The sequence below is a fragment of the Lipotes vexillifer genome, unplaced genomic scaffold (genome assembly GCF_000442215.2).
Source record: "Lipotes vexillifer unplaced genomic scaffold, Lipotes_vexillifer_v1.1 scaffold422, whole genome shotgun sequence".
NCBI lineage: Eukaryota > Metazoa > Chordata > Mammalia > Artiodactyla > Lipotidae > Lipotes > Lipotes vexillifer.
Genome location: NW_006779087.1, coordinates 2,698,225 through 2,721,235, shown reverse-complemented (window position 1 = coordinate 2,721,235; position 23,011 = coordinate 2,698,225). Strand labels below are relative to the sequence as shown.

Here is a 23,011-nt window from a genome sequence, read left to right as displayed (position 1 = left end):
GTCTTTCACTATTCTCCCAGCTCTTTTTGTACCCTCCCCTCCACCCTCCCCACCTACTCCTAGAACTAAGTTTCAAGCTCTTGGAGAGCAGGAACCAACCTCACTCCTCACACTACCTCCCACAGCTCCAATATAATGCTCAACCCAAGCACTCCCAATAAACGGTTGCTGGCAGATTTTTCAAAGTTCCTGTCTCCTCATCTTCTGCTCTTTCCTTTCCTAATCTGACAGAGCCACACCAGTCTCTCCACAGTAGAAAAGCAGTGCTGGTACCGAGCCACATACATCCTGGAAATGCTCAATGCACCATCCCCAGTGTGAGAATGCACTGCAATAATATTCTTCCTGTACTAGAAGGGACTGGTTCCAGTGCGGCACGCTGCAGGGAAAGACTAATCCTAAAAGCAAGAGCAAGTAGTAGACTTGGGGTTAGGCTGAAAGAGGTCAAGGGCTGAGCTACTGGCTCTTCCATATTTTGGCTTTTCCCAAAGAAACAAAGAGCCCTGCACTTTCCCAAAACCCCCTCTCTGAAAATGCCAAGCCTTTTAAATAACCTCCTCATTCAACCTCATAATATCCCCATGAAGTATGTGTGAAGGAGGGACTATTATCCTCTGTGCATTTCACAAAAGCTCAGGAGAGGGACACCACCTATCAAAGGTCAGGCAGCAGGGAGCAACATATTATTCCAAGTTTAGAGCCTCTTTACAGCTCCTATTGTGCCAGATCGAGAGGCAGTTCAATGGGGATATGGCAGAGAATGAACCTGGTGTGGGGGATGGAGTCTCTGGTGAATGAGCAAGTTGAGCCCCTGGGGTACACTGCATAAAAGCCTCAGCAACCACGCGAAGCACTGGCCCGTGCCCCAGGATCTAAAACCACCAGGCTGGGCCTTTACAAAGTCACCTACCTGCCTTAGAAGAAGACAGGCAACAGGGTTTTTAAAAGTTAACAAACTCTGCACCTTCCCAATTTCTCACCTTTTAGTTTGGTCATGATGGAAAGATAGGTCTAGAGGAACCACTGAGGGTGTTTCCTATCTCAGAATCAGAGCCTGCACAGCGCCTGGCATGGAGCAGATGCTCGATAAATGCCTGTTGCTTGGTGACTGAACAAAAATGCTTGTATGTCTGAGGTGAGGGAAAAGGAGAAGAGGAAAAGGAAAAGGAAGACGTTAGGAAACTGAAGTTGTTAGGCCTTTGGTTGAAGAAAACCTAGGGGGCAGCTAGGATTCTGAATGAGTACAGTGCTGAGTTGGCAAGAAAGAGACTGATGATCCTGAGGGAAAGTAGGTCTTTTTAGTGAATTTTAAAACGATGGTTTTGTAGGTATAAAGGACATTTTATGTGTGAAGCAGAAATTTCATAATTAATTTGGATACTGAATACTGTATACAGAATAGTTTATCATCACTCCTTTCTAAATATTTACACCTCTATCTTTATCAAGTATAAAAACAGGAGATATTTTTTCTATTCAAAGAGAAATAAACATCTAGCTTTCACTAAACCTCCAGAAACGAAGGTGAATCCTCCATACTTCAAGCAGCAAGTTGTATTACAATAAAACATACTTTATCGTTAAAATAATTAGATTTACATATGCTTAATTCATATGCAGTTTTTCAAACTTCATCTTTTGCATAAAGCAAGATGCTGTTTGGACCAACACAAGTTCTCAAAGCTTAGGAATCTCCTTTTAACACTGGGGCTTGCAGTGCTTATCTGAGAGAGAGAATAATATATATCAGGGGTCAGCAAACCTTTTCTGTAAAGGGTCAGATAGCAAATATTATAGGTTCTATGGGCCATACAGCCCCTGTTGCCAACAACCTGCCACTGTAGTTGCAAAAGTAACCACAGACAATACGTAAACAAATAAGAGTGGCTGTGTTCAAATAAAACTTTATTTACAGACAAGGAAATTTTAATTTCATAAAATTTTCACATATCACAAAATATTATTATGCTCTTGACTTTTCCCCAACCCTTTAAAAATGTGAAAACCCTTCTTTTTTTTTTTTTTCAGCCACACCATGAGGCTTGTGGGATCTTAGTTCCCCAACCAGGGATGGAACCTGTGCCCCCTGCAGTGGAAGCGCGGAGTCCTAACCACTGGGCCGCCAGGGAAGTCCCGTGAAAACCCTTCTTCTTAACTCACGGGCTGTACAAAAGCAAATGGCAGAGCTGATCTGGGCCAGGGGTCAAGGTTGGCTAATCCCTGTTATATACTAACACCAGTTCTGACCTAAACCAGACTGGTTGCTTAAGAATGATCTGATTAGCTTTAAAAAAAAGCAGATTCACAAGTCCCACCTCAGAGGTTCTGATAAACAAGCTGCAGAGGAATCTGTGCTCATCAGGATTTGAGAACTGCCACATCACCTGTCAGGTATTAAAACACATAGGTTGTCCTCCTTCACCTGCCTCTACCTGGCTATATGGCCTGGGGGAGCCCCTGCAGCTCTCTGGATCTCATTTTCCTCATCTCTAACATGAGAGAGGGGGCTGCCTGATGGGCGTGCCCAGGTCCTTTCCAGCTCTGACATCTGTGAGTCTACAATTTACAAAATACACAGAAGCATCCAATATTAAGTGCAACAAAGCAGCAAACCATACTTTTGAGGAGAAAACCTACGATTATTCATTCCTTCACATTACCTCTTGGTAGAACTCTCCTGAGTTATTTATTTTGCTCCTTCAACTGAAACTCTGTCAAGTCCATGGTCAACAGTGCTTAATACTATCCTGACAACTATACTTATGTGGGCAAGGGGCAGCATGGGGCAGAAGTGTACCAGACAGAACTGTACCACAGGCTGCTTTTTCCCTGCCCTATATCCCCTACTTATACCCCCTGTTCTTAGCAGGACAGAGACTATGGGAGAGAGAATGGATAGGGATGACTGGTGATGGGTTGACTTCTAAAAAAATATATACAGAAGCATTTTAAAGTCATACACATGGCTGATTTAAATCTCAGTAATCATTGTTAAACTGCTGGTAAGAATCCAGAAAAGAAGATTCGTCCCTTATTCGATACTGTGCTCCAACACCAGATCCTTTAAAGCTCAGGAGGAATGGGAAGGACAGCAAGCTTTGGATTCTTACGAGAATATTTCTTAAGCAACAGTCACTTGGTACTCATGAAGACCAATAATATTCTACCTAATCTGTCTTAAATTAGATCTTTGTGAAGTAAATGAGTTAAAAGAGAAATTGAAATTGAATTGTGGTTTATGGCCCAAGGGAAAATATCAGTTTATAACAACAACCACTGAATGTGTGTGAGCAAAAGGCCCATTAGCAGCGGTGGAACAGCTCTTCACAAGTTATGGCATGGAGTATTAACAAATGTGTCATGCGGCACAAGATGAGCCTTCTGAAAAGCACAGGCTCGGGCTTCCCTGGTGGCGCAGTGGTTGAGAGTCCACCTGCCGATGCAGGGGACACTGCTTCGTGCCCCGGTCCGGGAGGATCCCACATGCCGCGGAGCGGCTGGGCCCGTGAGCCATGGCCGCTGAGGCTGCGCGTCCGGAGCCTGTGCTCCGCAACGGGAGAGGCCACAAGAGTGAGAGGCCCGCGTACGGCAAAAAGAGAAGGAAAAAAAAAAAAAAAAAAAAAAAGCACAGGCTTTTCATTTCTAATTAGCAATGTGGGGCTTGGAGCACACGATGGGGGAGCTTTGCCATCGCTAACGCGGGGTAAGAGATATTCTCTCCAGTCTACAGTAAGGAGCAGGGACATTGTGCAAGGCCAGGTGCGAGCTCATTCACACTCATGCCAAACAAATCCTAGCACACTGCAAACACAATACAATAAAGGTACACAGTTACCAAAGTACTGCACGCAGCCAACTCGTGAGCATTTCCCCACCCTCACCCCAGGACTGGATTAAGCTTTTCAGTCATACAGAATGTACAAATTAAAGTAATAAAGGGTGGATAAATATGAAAGGACATTACAGGGAAGAGTACTCAATGCAGGGGTGGAGTATATCACAGAACAGAAAGCTTCTTAGGGAAAGGTTTTATTACCCAGCTCCCGGTTTGCTGTGGGACACAAGGCCCAGGAGAGCACTTCTCCACCCAACCAAGTTCTCCCTCCCCTGAGAGGTCATCATTTCAGTTGGGGCGAAGGTAACCCGCAGGCATCTGATGACCTTCCAGCTATAATGAACACCTAGGGGCTCAGGGATTGAGCTAATCTACAAGGGGGCAGTTGGGAGCCAATACCCTTTGGCTCCGTCCGGCTGTAACTCTTATCGACACTAATTTATGACTATCTCCCCAGGGTTTGGACCCTAGATCCTAACTGTTCGGACTTCTGAAATTGCCTGACCCTCTCAGTTTTAGCTGACTTCTAGCCTTAAATTCTTGCCTGCTAAACCTAATATATACATATATATATACCTTTTTCTCCCAGACCTATGTCACCTCTTCTGAACCAGGCAACTAGCTCATTTGACTTACAGTAGTTCTTAGCTCTTTCCTGCCTAACTATCAATTCTTAATTCTGGTACCTTCTACGGGGGCAAACCCTCTCTGCCTACTGGGTTCAGAGTGTGCGCATGCACAGAGAAGTACTCTTCTTCCCAATAACAGCACAAATACAGCTGATCTGAAAAACAGCTATAACAGCGGTAAGAGCAGTAGCCAGTTGTCCACTAATCAATGGCTACAGTTCTTGGCATTCGCTTCTACGTAACTATACAGCCAATACAGCAGGCAACAAATAAATGTCCTTTCAAGTTTTCCCTGTTTCAATATAGAAAACTTGATGCTACATCTAAATAGATTCTACCTCAGACTAGGAAGCTGCTCAGAAATAAATGACCTGCACTGTCAAAATGACTGCACCCGGTTGAAAAGGAGTCCTGATGCCTTTCTTAATGCTAATCTGCTCAGTGGGTCCCTCAAGTAAAATTACAATTATAGTCCCAATGTGTCCCAGGAAAGGCTCCAGCAAAGGCACAACTGGCCTGAATTTCCAGAGTACCTGTGTCCTGGTACCCAGCTTAGAAATACTGAACTAAAAAGCAGGACATCAGGACACAGGCAATTTTTTTTTTTCATTTAGGCTTATACTTCTGTTTGAACTATATATTTAGAGCCCTCACCTTCCAAGTCTCTATTCCACTACACTGAGGAGTGAACAAGAGAGACCTCTAAATCCCATATTTATATTCCTTTTATTCATTAATAATTGTACCTCTGAGTCTATTTGAAGAAATAATAACACTTAGCATGTATTAAGCAGGTACTATGCGGCAGGCACCCTACTGAGATGCCTTATACAATACCTGTCTGTCTCACAGCCACCACTTGATGAGGTAGGTACATTTTATAGATGATGAAATTGTAGCAAGACCACAAAGTTGTTTAGTGGTAAAACTTAGAACTGAACCAAGGCAGTCTAACTCCAAAGCCTATTCCTTTTTTCTTTATAAATTTATTTATTGTATTTATCTTATATTTGACTGCGTTGGGTCTTCGTTGCTGCGCACAGGCTTCCTCTAGTTGCGGCGAGCGGGGGCTTCTCTTGTTGCGGAGCACGGGCTCCAGGCACACAGGCTTCAGTAGTTGTGGCTCACGGGCTCTAGAACGTAGGCTCAGTAGTTGTGGCGCACGGGCTTAGCTGCTCCGCGGCATCTGGGATCTTCCCGGACCAGGGCTCGAACCCGTGTTCCCTGCACGCTCCGCGGTGGCGGATTCTTAACCACTGCACCACCAGGGAAGCCCCAAAGCCTACACTTAATTATCACACAATACTGCAATTTTTTAAAAAGCTTCAAAACTACTTATCGAGTCTAACTCCTCACTTTACAGATAAGAAAGCAAGCACAGAGCGCTCTGCCTAAGCTGAGATCACAGAGGTGGGAACGGGAATAGAAGGGTTCCTCAGAGTCCTGAACTCTTTTCAGCACACCAGGTCATGTGGTCCAAACCTCAGACCAATGAAGAAATCTTTTTTACTTAATACCTTTAACTCTGGCGAAAAGGAAAGCCCTTGCACATGCCACAGAGTTCACAGCAGCTATTTATGGTATTTCCCCAAGTTAAGCTCGATGCAGATAATGCCAGCACCCCATCTGTCTGTGGCTTTGCTGTTTCCCACTGCTTCTGCATACACTTCCTCATTTGGTTTGACCTTGCAACCCCATGCCCTTCAGCCCACATTTGGAGCAGCTGACACCCCCGTCCTGCCCACATCCTGGTCACAGGAAGCCACACCTGGCAGAACAGCAGCTGCTTCAGCTCTGAAACAGCATATGCTGCTCCCCAAGGCGGGGCGGCTCTGAACCTCCTACGTGGCCACCCCTCCTCACTGCCCTTCACTGTGAGTTTGCTTTTGATCTCCTCCGCCCTCACCCCCTCGGGGGCACCCAGCCTGCAGCTGCTCTAGGGGTAAAGCAAAAGGCAGGTTTATTACGTAAAGCATGTTAATGCCTCTCTTCACTGTGCTCATATCCTAGAATTTACTCTCACCCTCCTTTCTCTTAGAAAGCAGCAGAGGAGAGTGGTTTAGGGGCTTTGAGGCCACAAAGACCTGGATTCAAGGCCCAGCTCCATTGCTTATTAGCTGTCATGATTTTAGGCAACCAACTTAGGTTGCTAAGGCTAAGTTTTCTTATTGATAAAACAGTGATAATGATTGACAGCACCTACCTCATCAGATTATGAGGATTAAGTGAAAAATCACAAAAAGTCCTTTTCCTACAGTGCCTGGCACAGAAGAAGGACTCAACAAATGCGATTACGATAACGCTGCCGCTGCCACACAGATGCTGCTCTCTTCCTTCTGCTCCTTGGCACCACAGGCGGGGTAGCAGAGGGGACTAAGGGGTAATATTCAAGTTACTTAGTATTCACACACTTGACATAAACCAGTAGGACACTTGTGCATAAGCTAGTCCAAGAGTCCAAAGTCACTAGGACCAAAGTCACAGTACAGCTGCACTGGCTCAAAATGGGCCCCAGAGGTTACTTCAGACCTGAGAACTCTGGAAGCAGGAGAAAAAAAAAAACAAAAAAACTGCTGAATGCACACAGTGGGATCCAACCTGCCTCTCTCCTTTATCGCCCTTCTTACCAAACCAAGCCCCATGCTCCAGTCACAATGAAACTCATGGTTTTAAACACTTCAACGTTTTGCACACCTCTCTGCCTTTTCGTGTACTGTTCTTTATACCCAAACTACTCTTTCTTCTCTTTAACAGATGAAATGTTTTTTAACCATACTTTAATACTTCAAGGTACAGCTCAAGTATCACCTCCTCTCCATTCAACTCTCTCAACCAGAATTATCCTTCCTTCCTGTGTGTTCCCACAACACTTCTGTTAGAGCACTTAACATAGTATTGTCATTCTGTTTATACATCAGTAACTCTCACTGGACCCTGAGATCCTTAAAGGCAGGGATATATCTCCAACTACTGTGACTTTCTTAGCTTAGCAAGCAGAAGATGTAATATGATGCCCATCTGGTACAAGGTAGACAGTTCATACATATTCGTTGAATGTATGAATGAATCTCGTAGTCATAAGGCAATGATGCAGCTAAAATCAACTAACTTATAACTATATCCAACTTTATGCTAGGTGTCTAATCGACCTTTTCCACTCTTTAGCTCATCCACCCATAAAATTTCATTAATTTTAGTTTGAAAAGTCTTTTCATCTTTTCTACATCTTAGATACCATGCTGAAGATATGATATGCAACAAATGAACTTAAAAAAAGACCCATACTATATTCATATTGAGGCAGTGCACAATGACAGAAATTATCTAAAAATGACAGTAAAAAACAAAACCCAAAAATCACCCTGCAATATACTCTATAGAGACAGCATGATATGGTAGAAAGACCATGAGTATTAAATTCACATATCCCGGGAACTGAAACCTGGCTTTACCACACACTAGGTGAGGGAATTTCAACGGCAAATTAACATTTCTGAGCCACAATTTTTTCTTACTTGTAAAAATGTGCAACATTGACTGATAGCTTCCTAAGTGATCCTCAAGGACTGCAGAAAATTGGAGAGTCAATAATGATACCTAGAATTTGGGTGGTATCCTCAACTAAAGTAGCAGATGAAGTAAGTAGGTTTGAGGGGAGAAAACGAGTTCAATTTTGAATACACTGAGTTACCTATGGGAAGTCCAGATAGAGATGCCTGGCAAGACACTGAATATTTAAGGAGTGCTCTAGGCTGGAGATACACATCCAAGAGTAGTGAGAGAATGGATAAGATCAGCCAGGGAGAATTTGCCAAATGAGAGGAACACAGGTCAAGGACTGAACCTGTGGGAATGTCAACATTTAAAGAAAAGGTGGAAGAAATGAAGGAAAGACAAGGAACAGTCCGAGATGGAAAGAGAATTAGGCCAAGGAAGTGAAGAACTGCCAAGAATCAGGGAGTAATAAACAGTGTCAAATACAGCAGAGAGGTTCAGTGAGATAAGAACTGAAAAAATGTCCATTAGATTTGGCAACTTGAGATCCTGGAGGATCTTATATTGAGACTGCTAGTAGAGCAGGGAGGATGCAGAGTCAGCTGCAAGGATGGAGGAGTGGGTGGGAGATGTGTAGGTGGTGAGGGTGAGCAACGGCTACTCTTTAAAAGCTTCAATGGTATGAGAAGAGAGATTATACCTGCTGGAGATATGGGGTCAAGAGTGGGCTCATTAAGATGGGAGAGGCTTTTAGTATGTTTATAGGCTGAGGGGAAGAACCACTGTGAAAGGGAAAGATAGAAAGTACAGAAAAGAGAGGGGATAACTGAGAGAGTGAAGTGCTAGAGAAAGCTGGGAGGCATGGATGGGCTCAAAGGCACAGGGAGAGGGATTGACATTGAACAGCAGATGGGTTGGGTACCTTACCCTCTGAAATGGGAGGAATATTTTATTCAAAATTCATTCCATAGGCCAAACTTTGTAGACTCAAAGTGTCTGGAACAGGAGTGCCTTTTCAGAACAGGTATCAAAAATTTTCCTAGAATCAGTTGACAGAAAATGCCATATAATGGGGAAATCCTAATCTTGAATTGTGTCAAACAGGGTTATAATATAAAGAATTTACAACTCATGTGAATTTGGAATCAGTCAATCCCTGTATAATGATGTCACAGTCTTACTCTCTTTTACTATGAATGGATTTAAAATATGGCTAATTATAGTGAGAAGATGATCAATATCACTGTAATCTTGAGAATCCTCCAACATTCATACGGTCATTATTAAATATCCCATTCAACAGGTTAATTCTTTTTTTTTTTAAATAAACTTATTTATTTATTTTTAATTTTTGGCTGCATTGGGTCTTTGCTGCTGCACGTGGGCTTTCTCTAGTTGCGGTGAGTGGGGGCTACTCTTCGTTGAGGTGCGTGGGCTTCTCATTGCAGTGGCTTCTCTTGTTGCAGAGCACGGGTTCTAGGCATGCGGGCTTCAGTAGCTGTGGCACACAGGCTTAGTTGCTCCTCGGCATGTGGAATCCTCCTGGACCAGGGCTCGAACCCGTGTCCCCTGCATTGTCAGGCAGATTCTTAACAACTGCACCACCAGGGAATTCCCCAACAGGTTACTTCTTAATAGAATAAAAAGATTTCATAAACTACACCCTGGAGAAACCATCAGAGATTAATTCCTAAAATTACCAGTCAGCGTAATGTTATGGCTCTGGTGATTAGCTAATAATACACACCCAAGAATTCAAGTAAGGGCTTCCCTGGTGGCGCAGTGGTTCGCCTGCCAATGCAGGGGACGCGGGTTCATGCCCCGGTCCGGGAAGATCCCACATGCCGCGGAGCGGCTGGGTCCGTGAGCCATGGCCGCTGAGCCTGCGCGTCCAGAGCCTGTGCTCCGCAACGGGAGAGGCCACAACGGTGAAAAAAAAAAAAAAAAAAAAGAATTCAGGTAAAAGTTGTCTCTTATACGCTATGTGGCTCAGAACCTTGGAACTGCAAATTAGGACCTGTACAAGGACTAGAGAAGACCTGAGGTTCTTTTCTGGGGAAAATGCTAGGTTTATCTACAGGTGCCCCTGTAGCTCACACTAATGTTGAAATGTATTGATCTCCTGCCTATGTAAAAATCTAAGATTGGCAAACTCAGTGGAGTGACAATACTGACTTTTAAACAACTCAGAATACCTGTGGTATGGGTCCTTTTAAAGATTATAACTTAGTACTTGCTAAAAGCATATTTAAGACACTGAATATTTAAGAGAGCGTGTAGCCTTTGACTCTTCTGCACTCTCCACGTTTGGGTCTCTGTACCAAGTTACAGCACCATAATCTTTAAGGTACCTGGACTATATTAAATTCATTAATGTACCTATTGTTATCTGCAATAATTTTATTTCTTTACTTGTCTATTATCTGTCTCCCCCAACAAACACTGACTTCCAGGAGTGGTATACAGAGCTTGCCTGCTTTGTTCCCAAGGGTACGGAACAGAACCTGGGTATAAAGAAAACAATAACAATTGATCAAATTATCAAATGAAGGACTGAACCCTCAACTCCTTCCTTAAGCTTCTACAATCAGTCACAAATTCCTATCAATTTATCTCTGCAGCACCTCCGACGTCACCTATGCCCCTCACTTTTCACTTCCACCACCACAGTTCAGACCCTCCCACTACTTCAGAGCCGGCTGCTCTGTCCCAGTTCTCCTTCTCTCTGGTTTATCCCACACATCACTGCCATATTCACCTCCTCAAAACACAACTTTGATCACATATCCTTACTCCCATTCAAAAGCCTTCAGTAGGGCTTGCCTGGTGGCGCAGTGGTTGAGAATCCGCCTGCCAATACAGGGGACACGGGTTCGAGCCCTGGTCCAGGAAGATCCCACATGCCGCGGAGCAACTAAGCCCGTGTGCCACAACTACTAAGCCTGCACGCTAGAGCCCATGAGCCACAGCTACTGAGCCCACGTGCTTACAGCCCGCGCTCCGCGACAAGAGAAGCCACCGCAATGAGAAGCCCGCGCACCGCAACAAAGAGCAGCCCCTGCTCACCACAACTAGAGAAAAGCCCTCACGCAGCAACGAAGACCCAACACAGCCAAAAATAAATAAATTTATTTTTTTAAAAGAAGGCTTCAGTAGTTCTCTATTGCTTATTAAGTGAAGACCAGACTTCTCAGTCTAACACTGTAAGTCCTCCATGACTTGGCTCCAGCACTCCCTTCCCAGACTCATCACCCAACTCCCCAAATTCCAGTCAAATTAGACTATTTAGCTTTCTCTTACATTGTCCTATGCCCTTGTTTCTGAGCCTTTGTTTATATTGTTCTTTCTGCCTAGAATGTTTCAGTCTATCTCTCTTTTCTAAAATCCAAATATTATGCCTACTATGAAGTAATAAGGCCCTTTCTGAGGCCCCCTTATCAAAAGTAATACCACCCCACACACTACCATGTTATAAGCTATGTAAGGGTCAAAAATGGACTTTATTAATCTGTGATCCCCCCAAGAGAGCCCAATACCCCCAAGGTCTCACACATAGGAAGTACTCAAGAAGTATTTGTTGAATACATAGATCATATTTTATATGAGACAAACCCAAACTGGTATATACCCCATGTCAGCTTCTCTCACTTCCTTTAGAGTCGGTTAATACACGGAGGGTAACACAACTCCCACAGACGAGAAACAAGCAAAACACTTAATAAAGGTAGGTATGACAGAACAACTTCGAATATTCAGGAAATAACATCCTTTGTATAATAAAGACTTGATACCAATAAATCAAGAAGAGCACTAGGTAGAGGCTATTACCTAATGGTCTTTGATAAAGTCCCTGCTGATTCTAAGGATCTACAAGAGGAGAGTTAAGACTGGTGGCACTTACCAAAAGTAATTCAGCCCTCCGAAAATCCCCTAAAATGTCAGGAAACCCATTTCTTTTCTTTTCTTTTTTTTTTGCTGTACGTGGGCCTCTCACTGTTGTGGCCTCTCCCGTTGCGGAGCACAGGCTCCGGAGGCACAGGCTCAGTGGCCATGGCTCACGACCCCAGCCGCTCCGCAGCATGTGGGATCTTCCGGGACCGGGGCACGAACCTGTGTCCCCTGCATCGGCAGGCGGACTCCCAACCACTGCGCCCCCAGGGAAGCCCCAGGAAACCCATTTCTTGATCTAATTCCTCAACCCCTAAAGGAAACTAATTCTTCAGGAACAAAAAAGATATATTGATAATCAGTGTTTTCCCCCCTAGAGTTCCATTCATTTTGGTAGATGGGAAAACTTTTCATTAGAAAAAAAAAAAAAATCATAATGTCACCTTTCATGTTCAAAGCACTTAGAAAAGTACATAGTGTTTCCACAGGCATTATCTCATAAGATTGACTCATTCATTCAACAAATATGGATTGAACACTTACTATAGGGCACGCACTGCTCCAGCTAATGAGCATACAAGAGAATGAACAATAAACAAATAAATATATGCTAGGTGTATAATGGAGAAAAATGAAGGAGGGCTAGCACAATAGGCTGTTTTGTTTTGTATAGTGTAGGCAAGATATAATCTTCACAACAACACTGTAGCATAGGTGGGATATCAGCTATTAGCATAATCTTAATTTTCTATATGAGGGAGACTGAGATGCTGAATGGTTAAGTGACATGCCCAAGATCATTTAGAATTAGGTGGAAATGGGATCCAAAATAAGGTTTCTCAGCTCCTGGTCTATTGCTAAGGCTATAAAAGAGGAATCTGATTTAAGATTGTTTAATTAAATTCCTTTTCCTCTAGGTAACGATACTTGGAGAATGGAATGAACCCCATACCACTCACTTCCTTAACCCGTCACCCTGAGAACGGCCTTCCTCCCATTTGCTCACAAGCATTTGCCTCAGTTTGATTTGGTGAATAAAAGAGTGGAAACATTTTGGCTTTTTATATTGTTGCAAAACGTTTTTTTTAAACAAAATAAAACGTCTAGCTTTAAAACACCTAGTTTTCACTCAAAACAGAAAGCAGCATCTAGGCCTCTTGTGCAACAACAGGCAATTCAACACTTCATTAGTAATACTTCAAATCACACCTAATGAACATAAATTCTCTTTTAACAGCCTGTCTCCACTCTGCACACCTGCTGAAAAGTGTGTGAAACTAGATTCTGCAAGGATTTTCTGCCAGGAGCTCATGGGCATGCATGCATGCGGCGCACGCGCGTGCGCGCGCGCATGTGACTTAAGAGTTCTTCATTTGAGGAAGCTGATGGCATTAATATTAGGGATGTAAGGAAAAAACTGTAAACATTGCTGGGCACAGGGTGCCCTGCCATACCTAACCTGAGTTACAACTAAAACCCACTTCTCAGGGCTGGGATCTTAACGTATTATAGAAATTCAGGAGGAGGAATCCGTTCCAATGTAAACAATCAAGTTATTAGGCTGTAAGGAAGAAGAGGCCTCAGGGCTAGGCCTAGACAAATGGGTAAAGTGTCCAAAGGTGAAGTTAAAGCATAGAGTATATTCCAGAAGAAGGGGATGGAGACCAGAAGGCAGGCGACACCAGGGAAACAGAATGGTTTGCAACAGCTAAAACATAATATGTGAAATACAATTAGAAAGATATAGACATAAGCGCAACTCTTACCTTGCATATATTGTAGATAAGGAAATTCGAAGCCCAGAGAATTTAAGTGATTTGGCCAAGGGCAGACAAGAGGCAATGGTATAACTAAAATGAGGTTTTTCTATTCCCAGTTAGGTGCTCTTTTCACTATATCATTCTGCTGGTAGGCTGGGGGGTTGGCGGGGGCTAAGAAATAATCTTCCTTTAAAAAGCAAAAATATGTGAAGAGGTTAAGTAAAATTCCCTCCAAATTACATGTCCAGCTGAACAGTGGTAGCAGTATTGATACTGAGCCCATGTCTCTGGAACAAGTTGTCTAGGCTGCTAGACTACTCAGAGCTCCTTCACTTGAGAAGGTAAAATACTGGAGCTAACACAAATGCCATCCTTTCCCCCAGAAGCACTGCATTTCTTAGGACCCATCCTAAGAAGGGTTATTAAACCACAGGGATTATAAGGGATGTGAATGACAAAGCAGGGTTTTTTCTCTCTCCATATCTGCATGCCTCACTTCAGAAGGACTGGGCCAAATTAGAAAAGTGGAAAACTAGAAATATGTTGTAACAAACTGAGAGTTAGGAGGTGTTCGCAGATACTTTTGACAAAGCATTTCACCTTATTAAATGTATAAAATGAGGAGGCTGAACTAGAGGATGTCTAAGGCTACCATATTCTAATTTTCTTTGATTCTAGGTTGACTCCAATTTGCAGGAAAAGACAGACATGAAAACTTGAAGGTAAAATGAACTTTGGGAAACCATATGTAATTTTTTAATGCAATAGGTATGTGCCCAATTTAAAGGAACATAATCAATCCTGTAATTTGGATTTTTGTTTATAGGGCTTTCTTATGGGAGGGCATATCCACAGAACAAAAAGGACACCAATAACAATTATTGGTTTTATGAAACAGGAAAAAAGGGTAGGAGCCAACTCTGAAGGCCTTCTTTCGACTTAATCCACTGACTTTCTTGCTGCCCCACTTAAGACAGTTCTTAGGACTAAACACGGCCATTTAAAATTCAACAAGTTATTATTAAGCATTGGAGAGTATATTTTGTAGTAAAGATAGAAAGACACTTTGAGCTATAGAGAAGAAGTCCTTGATTTGATTTACCAAAAAGCATGTGGAACGGGAGAAATGAACCGAGAATTTACCCGGATAAAACTTAAGATTCCATAGTATGAAAGAAGGGAAAACAAATAACAAAATTAAGGCTTCAATTGGCTTAAGAAAATAGTAGAAAGAAAACCAAGAGCAAAGGCATTCAGGACAGTTCAAGTTCCTAAAATACCTATTTGTTTTTGCTTGTACATATACAGTATAAAGAAACTCTGGAAGATACTACTAACAATGGTTACCTGTGGCAGAGAGGCAGGAAGTGGGGCTGAGGAGAGAGAGGTGTAAAGGGGAGACTTTTTACTCAATATCCTTTTTACTGAATACCTTTTATTGAATTTTTAACCATGTAAATATATTACCTATTTTAAAAATTAAATAAATTAAAAAGTTTAAATGTCCTGTAAATTCAATTATTTTCAGGTGACACTCGGAAAACAAGAAAGCCAAAGAATGGAGACATTCGAACAAAGTACCAAGAGGCAAGGAAAACGTTGCAGCACTGGGAGTTCTGAGACAATCCAAAGAGAGGATGATCTGGATTGTTCTGGGGAGCATCTGGGAAAGTCAGGTGAAATGCAATATGGACACCACCAGGAAGCTTACGATAGATAGCTCAAACCAGTACCAGCTGGTACAATGGTATCTTGAAAATGTGATACCCATGTTTTATGACCCTGTGTCCTTGGACAGTGTGAGATCCGCAACGGGATGAAACCAGAACTTTACTGACAGAGAACTAGTTTTCTTTCACCCTCTAAAATAAAGAGAGAAGGAAATGAGAAACCAGTTTCTATGAGAGTCACAAAAATGATCACTCAGGTAGAAAACGAGACCTATGAGGAAAAAATAAAGAAACCCACTTGTACCATTAAGCAAAGAAAAGAAATTCTACTTTGCAAGAATTATTTAAGGCAGTCCTTAAAAAACAAATGGAAGGGAATGTCCTCTTAAAGTCCTTTCTACTCTCAGGATATTTCAATATGTGGGTTGATTCCCAGCGTGCTTCCTTGGTAGGGGAGACCTCGCTAATTTGGCCCAGTGAAAGGCCTAGTTAGTAAGACGTATTAGTAATGCCAGTGAAGATATGCAAGTGAACTTGAACAAGCACATTACTTTTAATCAATTGAAAAACCCTTTATTTAAAAATACAGATAATACCTTGAAGTGCTACTAATGTTCTTTCTTGTCATAGGTGTTCGTTTGCTTTTAATAATCATTAAGCTAAGCATTTATGTTTTATGAAGTTTTCTGCATGGTGGTATATTTCAGTTTGTTTTTTAAAAAAAAGAATTTAAAGAATACAATTAAAGTTATCCTTTCCACAAACTATTTACCCTTGTGGTGAGGCCAAAGGCTGAAGTCAGATTTTCTATCATGAAGATACTGGAGTGCCATCAACAACTGGCCTACCCAAAAAAGAGTACCCATTAGGGCCAGAGACCACTCTCTTTGGGTCCTCACTCCCAAGCTAGGAGCGCTGAAATCTAAGGCACTGGGAATGGAAAGAGGCCGTCTATAAGGCAGGAACCAGGGAAAAAGGCAAGCAAAGGAAAACTAGGCTCTGACAATGAAGAGCTCTCTACAGTTTTCATATATTAGTCAGGTTTAAGAAAAGGAAGTTTAATTTGCATCTGAGTTAGAAAAACAAATAGTTCAAATAAAAGCAAAGAGGTTTCAGGCACCTGAAAGGCCAGAGTCCAAAGGGCTTTACCTATCTGCTTATTGCCATAGGAGTATTTTCTGAAAAAGTTATACCAGTTGGCCAAACTTATCTAAGCAGGCACGACCTAAACTCTGTGTTTTGTTATTTCTTTTTACCTCTACTAAGACTAAGGATGCAAGGGCAGGAAAGAGGAGGGAAATATATCTTAAAATATTTCAAAATTTTACAATCAATGAAATATTTTTCTAAAAACAGCGCAAGATTCCATGTTCCCTTATTCACTAACCCAGAAAGTTAAAACCTTGTCTCCTTCCTCACCCACCTACCCCCATTCAGCAAAGGCCCAGATTCAATAGTTAGATTTTAAAAAAAGGATAAGTAAGTAAGGAAATCAATGACAGTTTATGGAAACTTACTTAGCCCCAGAATTTGACATTTGAAAACGTCCTTAGAGGTCTTGTCCAACTTCTCAATTTCTACATGAGAAATTTAGGCCCAGAGAGGTGAAATGACTTTGCTAAAGGACATCAACTAGTTCTGAGAAGATTTTTTTTTCCTTACCTACTACTTTCTTTTCCCAGGAACTATTTGTGGTAGCTTGAAAAACACACATACTAAGGAAGGAAACTATAAATAATAAACACGGTGAATTATGGTAGAGTGAAGATTTCCTACTTCTAGTCTCCTTTTCTTTATATCACATCATGTTTTGTTCCTTAAACATTCTAAATTTCCCAGTGGAAGTTACAGGCTACGGATTCTACTTTTTCCTATTACGTAGCTGTTCTGAGCTGCAACAGAAGTACAAGGGTGAAGGGCCATTGTATGTAGACAACGTCTTAACTAGTTTTGCCATTCAGACCTAAGATGCCTCCACAACTATAGCTAAATCAAGAGATCTATTCGCCTCAAGTCTTACCTCTGTCCCATTATTAAGACAAAGAAACAGAAATTTCTTCCATAACTGAAAGACTAAAAGGCAATTTAGTTAACGGCAGTTTATAAGACAGTTTTGTTAATAAAGGCAGTTAAGCTTTATATTTGTTAATATATAATTACACAAAGCCTTTTCACCCTTCATCTGGAAACACCTATGGATTTAATTCTTTAAATGACATCTGTCAAATGGGGGATCCCTAAAACGGTATCTGATGTCAGTCTTCAGTATTCAATGGCTAATTACTTGGCCACTGGATTAACTGGGGGCTCTGCTTCTTTACCTGTTGCCTAGTTTCAAAAGATAATCATGAGAAAGAAACCCAAGGTTTGGTCAAACATTTGTTAGGGAAATTTGAAACTCTTGGCGAAATGAAGATTGGTATTTCTTTCACTCATGCTCCTTACTAGCAGGAATAACAGAATTGACTCTATGTAAGAATCAGTGCTCGCTGAATACAGACAACTGTGTTAACAAGGCTACAGACCTGGTCTCCTCATTGGCCCAGTTTGGTTTACTCTATTCTATTCTTGTCCCCAAAGGCTATGATCTAATGTCACAAAGGGGGTTAGGTAAACAGACAAAGCCATCATCTCCATTATATTAACAACAGGCTCTGTTGATGCTGCGGTAAAAACATCATCTTTATATTTAAAGACAGAATTCTGAATGTGTGAACAAGATTCTACAGGGCTGTGCCATCTCTCACTATGCCATCTTTCTTGTACTCTATTAAACAGTCCCATTTAGGTCCCCCCCCCACCTTTTTTTTTTTTTTGCTGTACGCGGGCCTCTCACTGTTGTGGCCTCTCCCGTTGCGGAGCACAGGCTACGGACGCGCAGGCTCAGCGGCCATGGCTCACGGGCCCAGCCGCTCCGCGGCATGTGGGATCTTCCCGGATCGGGGCACGAACCCATGTCCCCTGCATCGGCAGGCAGACTCTCAACCACTGCGCCACCTGGGAAGCCCCCCCCACACTTTTTTTAATCAATCTTTTTCTACTGTCAAATTAGGAAAAGGAGCCAAAACCAGAAGAAGTCTTATTAACAGACCGAAAAGTGCCAAGACCCACAAATGACCCTTAGCAGCAACTAAACCAAAAAAGAATCACCGTAAACTGGAACTGAAACAAAAGGCTAAGTACTTATCCAACCTCTGGCAAAGACACAGCTCTTTCCCCCCATCCCCCCTGAGCCTGTTAGCAACGGGGTATCTGAAGCTGCTGCTCCGTCTCCTCCAACTCACTTTCTGCGTCAAATAGTATGGGTCAAAGTCCTCCAGGGGAACCGCAACCAGGCCTTGGGGGATATCCCCATAGATGAAAGGCAAACTCTTCCCTGCTTCCAGGTCACTGTTTGGCTTGGGCTTGCTGTCCTCATCATCTTCCCGATGACTGCCATCGGCCTTTGGCGGTTTCTTGAGCTTGCTCTCGGCAATGCGCCTCTCAATGTTTGCCAGTGACTCAGGGGTGAAAGGCTTGAAACTATCAGGGCCTGGTGGTGCGAGCAGCCGCGCTGCCATCTTCTCATCCTGCAGCAGCTTCGTTAGTTATGCTGCGTCCAGGACAGGTCAGCTCTGGAAGAAACGGCAACACAGACAGCATTAATCAATCGCTGCTCTAAAAAGAGGCCAGAGCAAACCATCTCACTCTCAGCCTTTAGTCACAACCTTCGCAACACATAGTTTCTCCCATGACATGGTTATTTTTCTCTTCAGAAAGTCTGTGGCATGAATGGACGAGGCGATGTCCATAACCACCCCTCAGGGGAATGAGCAGCCAAGGAGATCAAAACATGGGAGTCTCCTGAATTGCTAGTTTTTATTATTGACTTAGATGCAGCTCACAGTTAGTAACCACGTACAGCCACAAAGATATATTCCATACCCTCTGTGCTTAGTGAAATAAGTCAGACAAAGACAAATACTGTATGATATCACTTATATGTGGAATCTAAAAAATACAGCAAAAACTAGTGAATATAACAAAAAAGAAGCAGACACAGATATAGAGAAGAAACTAGTGGTTACCAGTGGGGAGAGGGAAGGAGGAGGGGGGCAATACAGGGATTAAGAGGTACAAACCATTAGGTATAAAATAGGCTACAAGGATATACTGTACAACATGGGGAATATAGCCAATATTTTATAATAACTATAAATGGAATATAACCTTTAAAAATTGTGACTCACTATATTGTACACCTGTAACTTATATAATATTGTACAGCAACTATACTTCAATAAAAACTAAAGTGATTTTCTTATAGACAACATTAAAAATATATATATTCCATACCCTCAAGTAATTTCTATTCTAAATGAGTAAGGTATGTTTAACATGACCGAGAGGCACCTATTAGCTTTGGAATCCTTATATGCTCAAGTCATCTTCCTTTCCTAGAACTCTGCTCCCTAAAGAAACACTCTTTTTCCAAGGACAACACAAGGGTAAACTGTCTCTTTTTTCAAATTTCAGTTTCTGAAAACACTAAACCCTTTGAAACTTTGGAGGCACAAAAATATAGACAGAAATGCTTCTATTGGCTTTGGCTCTTCTGTTTCAAGTTCTTTTTCAATTCACCAAGGTTTGTAAACTCCATCCAGTATAGAAGTCCAGAAGTACCTGCTCTGATGACCAAGCTCGCGCCAGGGACAAACACGAAGCGCTTATCTTCCTTGGAGAGGGCAGATACTGCTCTACGTACCTCCCACTCAGCAACAGGAAAAGCAAATGGGAGAGGAATCTTAGAGACCTTCCTCTGATGCAACAGCCCTGCAGCACTGCAGGGTGAACGACAGCAGAAAGGCCCCTGAGCGGGGCTCACGCCAAAAGGACAGGAAGTGAGAAATGAATCACAAACCAAATTCCTTTCTAAACAGAGAAACTCAAGTAGTGCCATACTAGAGCCAAAGACCTCCAAGCATGGTATTTGAAAAGCCCATTTTCATTTATGCATATACAGAGTCCTAGGTTATTGAAATACACACCTTGGAACAGGGGGCTCCCTAATGTCAAAGCAACGTGACTCTTCCCATGAAAGCTTTAGGGCTTCACTGGCAGTTCATCTGGCGCTCCGTGGTGCTGCGTCTTCCTTTTGTTTTATGAGCTTCACAAAGACAATCTAGGACCTTTCTTTAAAGGCTAAACACAGTTCTTTCCCTCCTACTTAGCCCTCAGGGTCCACTCCAAGGCAAGCATCCATAAAACTTGAGACTCCTTAAGAGAACAGTAGTAGAGTTAGCTCTAAATAATTTGGGAGTGAAACACCCAAGGGCTCTTTTCATAAATACACCCGCGGAGAGCCCAGATTTTTCCAGTGGTGGTGATGGCTGCGAAAGGCAGTGTGTGGTATCCACATGGGCTGATCAGCTCACTCGGTTACAGCCTGGCACTGAGGAGGCCAGAACCACAAGTCAGCTCCATGCTGCACACACACACAACACCATTCCTCAGACGATGGGGTCGAAGAAATCCTTTTCATGTATGAGGCATGCGATTCTAGAGCTGCGAGGGATTTTATAGATCCAGTCCACTTCATTTTAAGAATTAGGAAACTTGAAGTCTGAAGAGATGAGGTAACGCGCCCAGAGTCACAGGGCCAGGAAAAAACACACAAAGAGCTCTGACTCCCCCAACTCATACTTCTTTTATTCTGACAAATATCAGGTACCCCTCTGCCTGTCCCAGCCTGACTCCCACTACTATGGCAACAGGAACAGTCTGGTTCAAGTAAACCACACGCAAATGCCAATGGTTTTTACTGATCTAAGACTTTACTCCCATTGTTTCCCCCAAACCTAAAATTCCTTTCCTCTTATCAGTCCCTGAATTGCCTCCCATAAATCCCTACTCCTCCGGAAGAATCTTCCCATCAGCTCCAGCCCTTACTAATTATTTTCCCCTTGTGAACTCCTACAGCTTTATCGTGATCTCTTAGCTAGCATTTATCACATACTTGCTATGTTTCAGGCATTGTTCCAAGCACCTTGCTTGTATTAACTCATTTAATCTCCAGAACAACCTATGAGGTAGATATTATTATTTTCCCCTTTTAACAGATGAGGGAAAAAGGCACAGAGTCCTTGAGGGAAAGAGGCACAGAGTCCTAACGGAGCTTGGCCGAAGTTACACAGCTAGAAAATGACAAAGTCAGGGTTCAAGACATCTTATTCACACTGGCTTTGGCTCTCAGTCATTGTCTAACTGCATCATATAAACCCCTAGGGGCATGAGTGGTGTCTTAAACTTCTTTTGTATTCTTCTCACAGAGAATACGATTATGCCTGGAACCCATAATTGGTCCAAATACTTGGGGCTCCTTGGTTCCCACAGCCACACTCATCCTCAACCCTGGGTCACCCTCTAGGTCACCCTACTTAGAGGACAGAGAATACTGCAAGAGGAAGTCACTGCAGATGCCGACAAATTCTTGTAACCTGACTGTACACACCTGGGCTCTTCACAGGTAAAGCCATCCTCGGCTAAGTCCTCTGCCTTTGTTTCCTCCTGCCTTCTCCAGGTTCCCTCAATGATCATGGGTCTCCATCACATTCTCAATCTTCACTTTTCCTCTCCTACTTCTGTATTTTCTCCCTTTACATCTTCATCCCCCCCACTCCCTCTTCATTTGGCTTAAGCGATTCTGGTTCTCTTCTGATATCCTGGTTCTATCCTGGTTCTTCCCCTACCACCTTTTTCTTCTCTAAGGGCTGGTTTTCTGCAATCTCTCTGCATCACTCCTTCTTTTAGGGATCTCACCTACTCAAAATAATCTGTATGTGGGTGATTTTCAGATTTCTATCATCAGCCCTGATTGCTCTTCTGAGCCCCACAACTGCCTGTCACCACTTCACAATTAAAGCATTTAAAACCACTCATCCTTTTACTTCCAAGACGGAGTCCTCCACTTGGCTTTCTTAATTCTGTGATCGGGACCATCGTTTTTCCAGCCATCTAGCGTGGACCTTCAGTCATCTTTGCCCCGTCATCCTTTGCTGTCCTTTTGCCCAACCAGTCACCAGCCTCACTAATTCTTCTCCCTTCAGAGTTTCCATTTTCAACCTAATTCAGGTCCTACTGCAACAGCCTCCCACCTGTGGACCAGTCCTCAGCCCACCAGGCACATCTCCAAAGATCCGTTTCCCTAAAAAATCTGCTTCCATTATGTCATTTTCCTCCCTCGAAGCTACTGGAGTTACAGGAGAGAATCCAACCTTCTGCCATTTCACTGCCATTCAAGGCTTTCTACAACCTTACACTTCTCGGATATTCATCTACAACCTTACACCTCACTAACATTCTTTTCTACTGCTTCCCTGCAAGAACATCTACTCTGGCGACTGGTTTTTGTTTTAATTTTCTAGTATTTTTTTTAAAGGTAGAACAATAAAGTGTATACGAATCTTAAGTGCACAGATTAGTGTGTACTATGTATACACCTGTGTAACCACCACTTAGATCAAGATACAGAAGATATGTCTCCAGCACCCCAGATGGCTCTCTTGAGCTCCCCCGTCAAAGACCACCACAACCATCCCTGCCCAGCAAAAGCGCTTCTGACATCTATCACCATAGACTAGTTTGGCCTTAGCAGAAGATAAAATATACTCTTCAAAATCTGGCTTCTTTCATTCAACAATATTTCTGTGAAATTCATCGTTACTGGCGTGTGTGGCAGTAGTTCGTTCTTTTTAT

The 23,011-nt window shown here is 42.7% G+C and overlaps 1 protein-coding gene across 1 annotated transcript in view; it reads right to left on the bottom strand.

The window, feature by feature from the left end:
- SCN8A (sodium voltage-gated channel alpha subunit 8) overlaps positions 1-18,837 on the bottom strand; it is a 116,960-nt gene extending 98,123 nt beyond the window's left edge. Inside the window, 1 exon segment of the mRNA XM_007452326.1 lies at positions 18,562-18,837. Within this exon segment, the coding sequence (XP_007452388.1) occupies positions 18,562-18,837 (276 nt within the window).
- Positions 18,838-23,011: the final 4,174 nt, after the last annotated feature.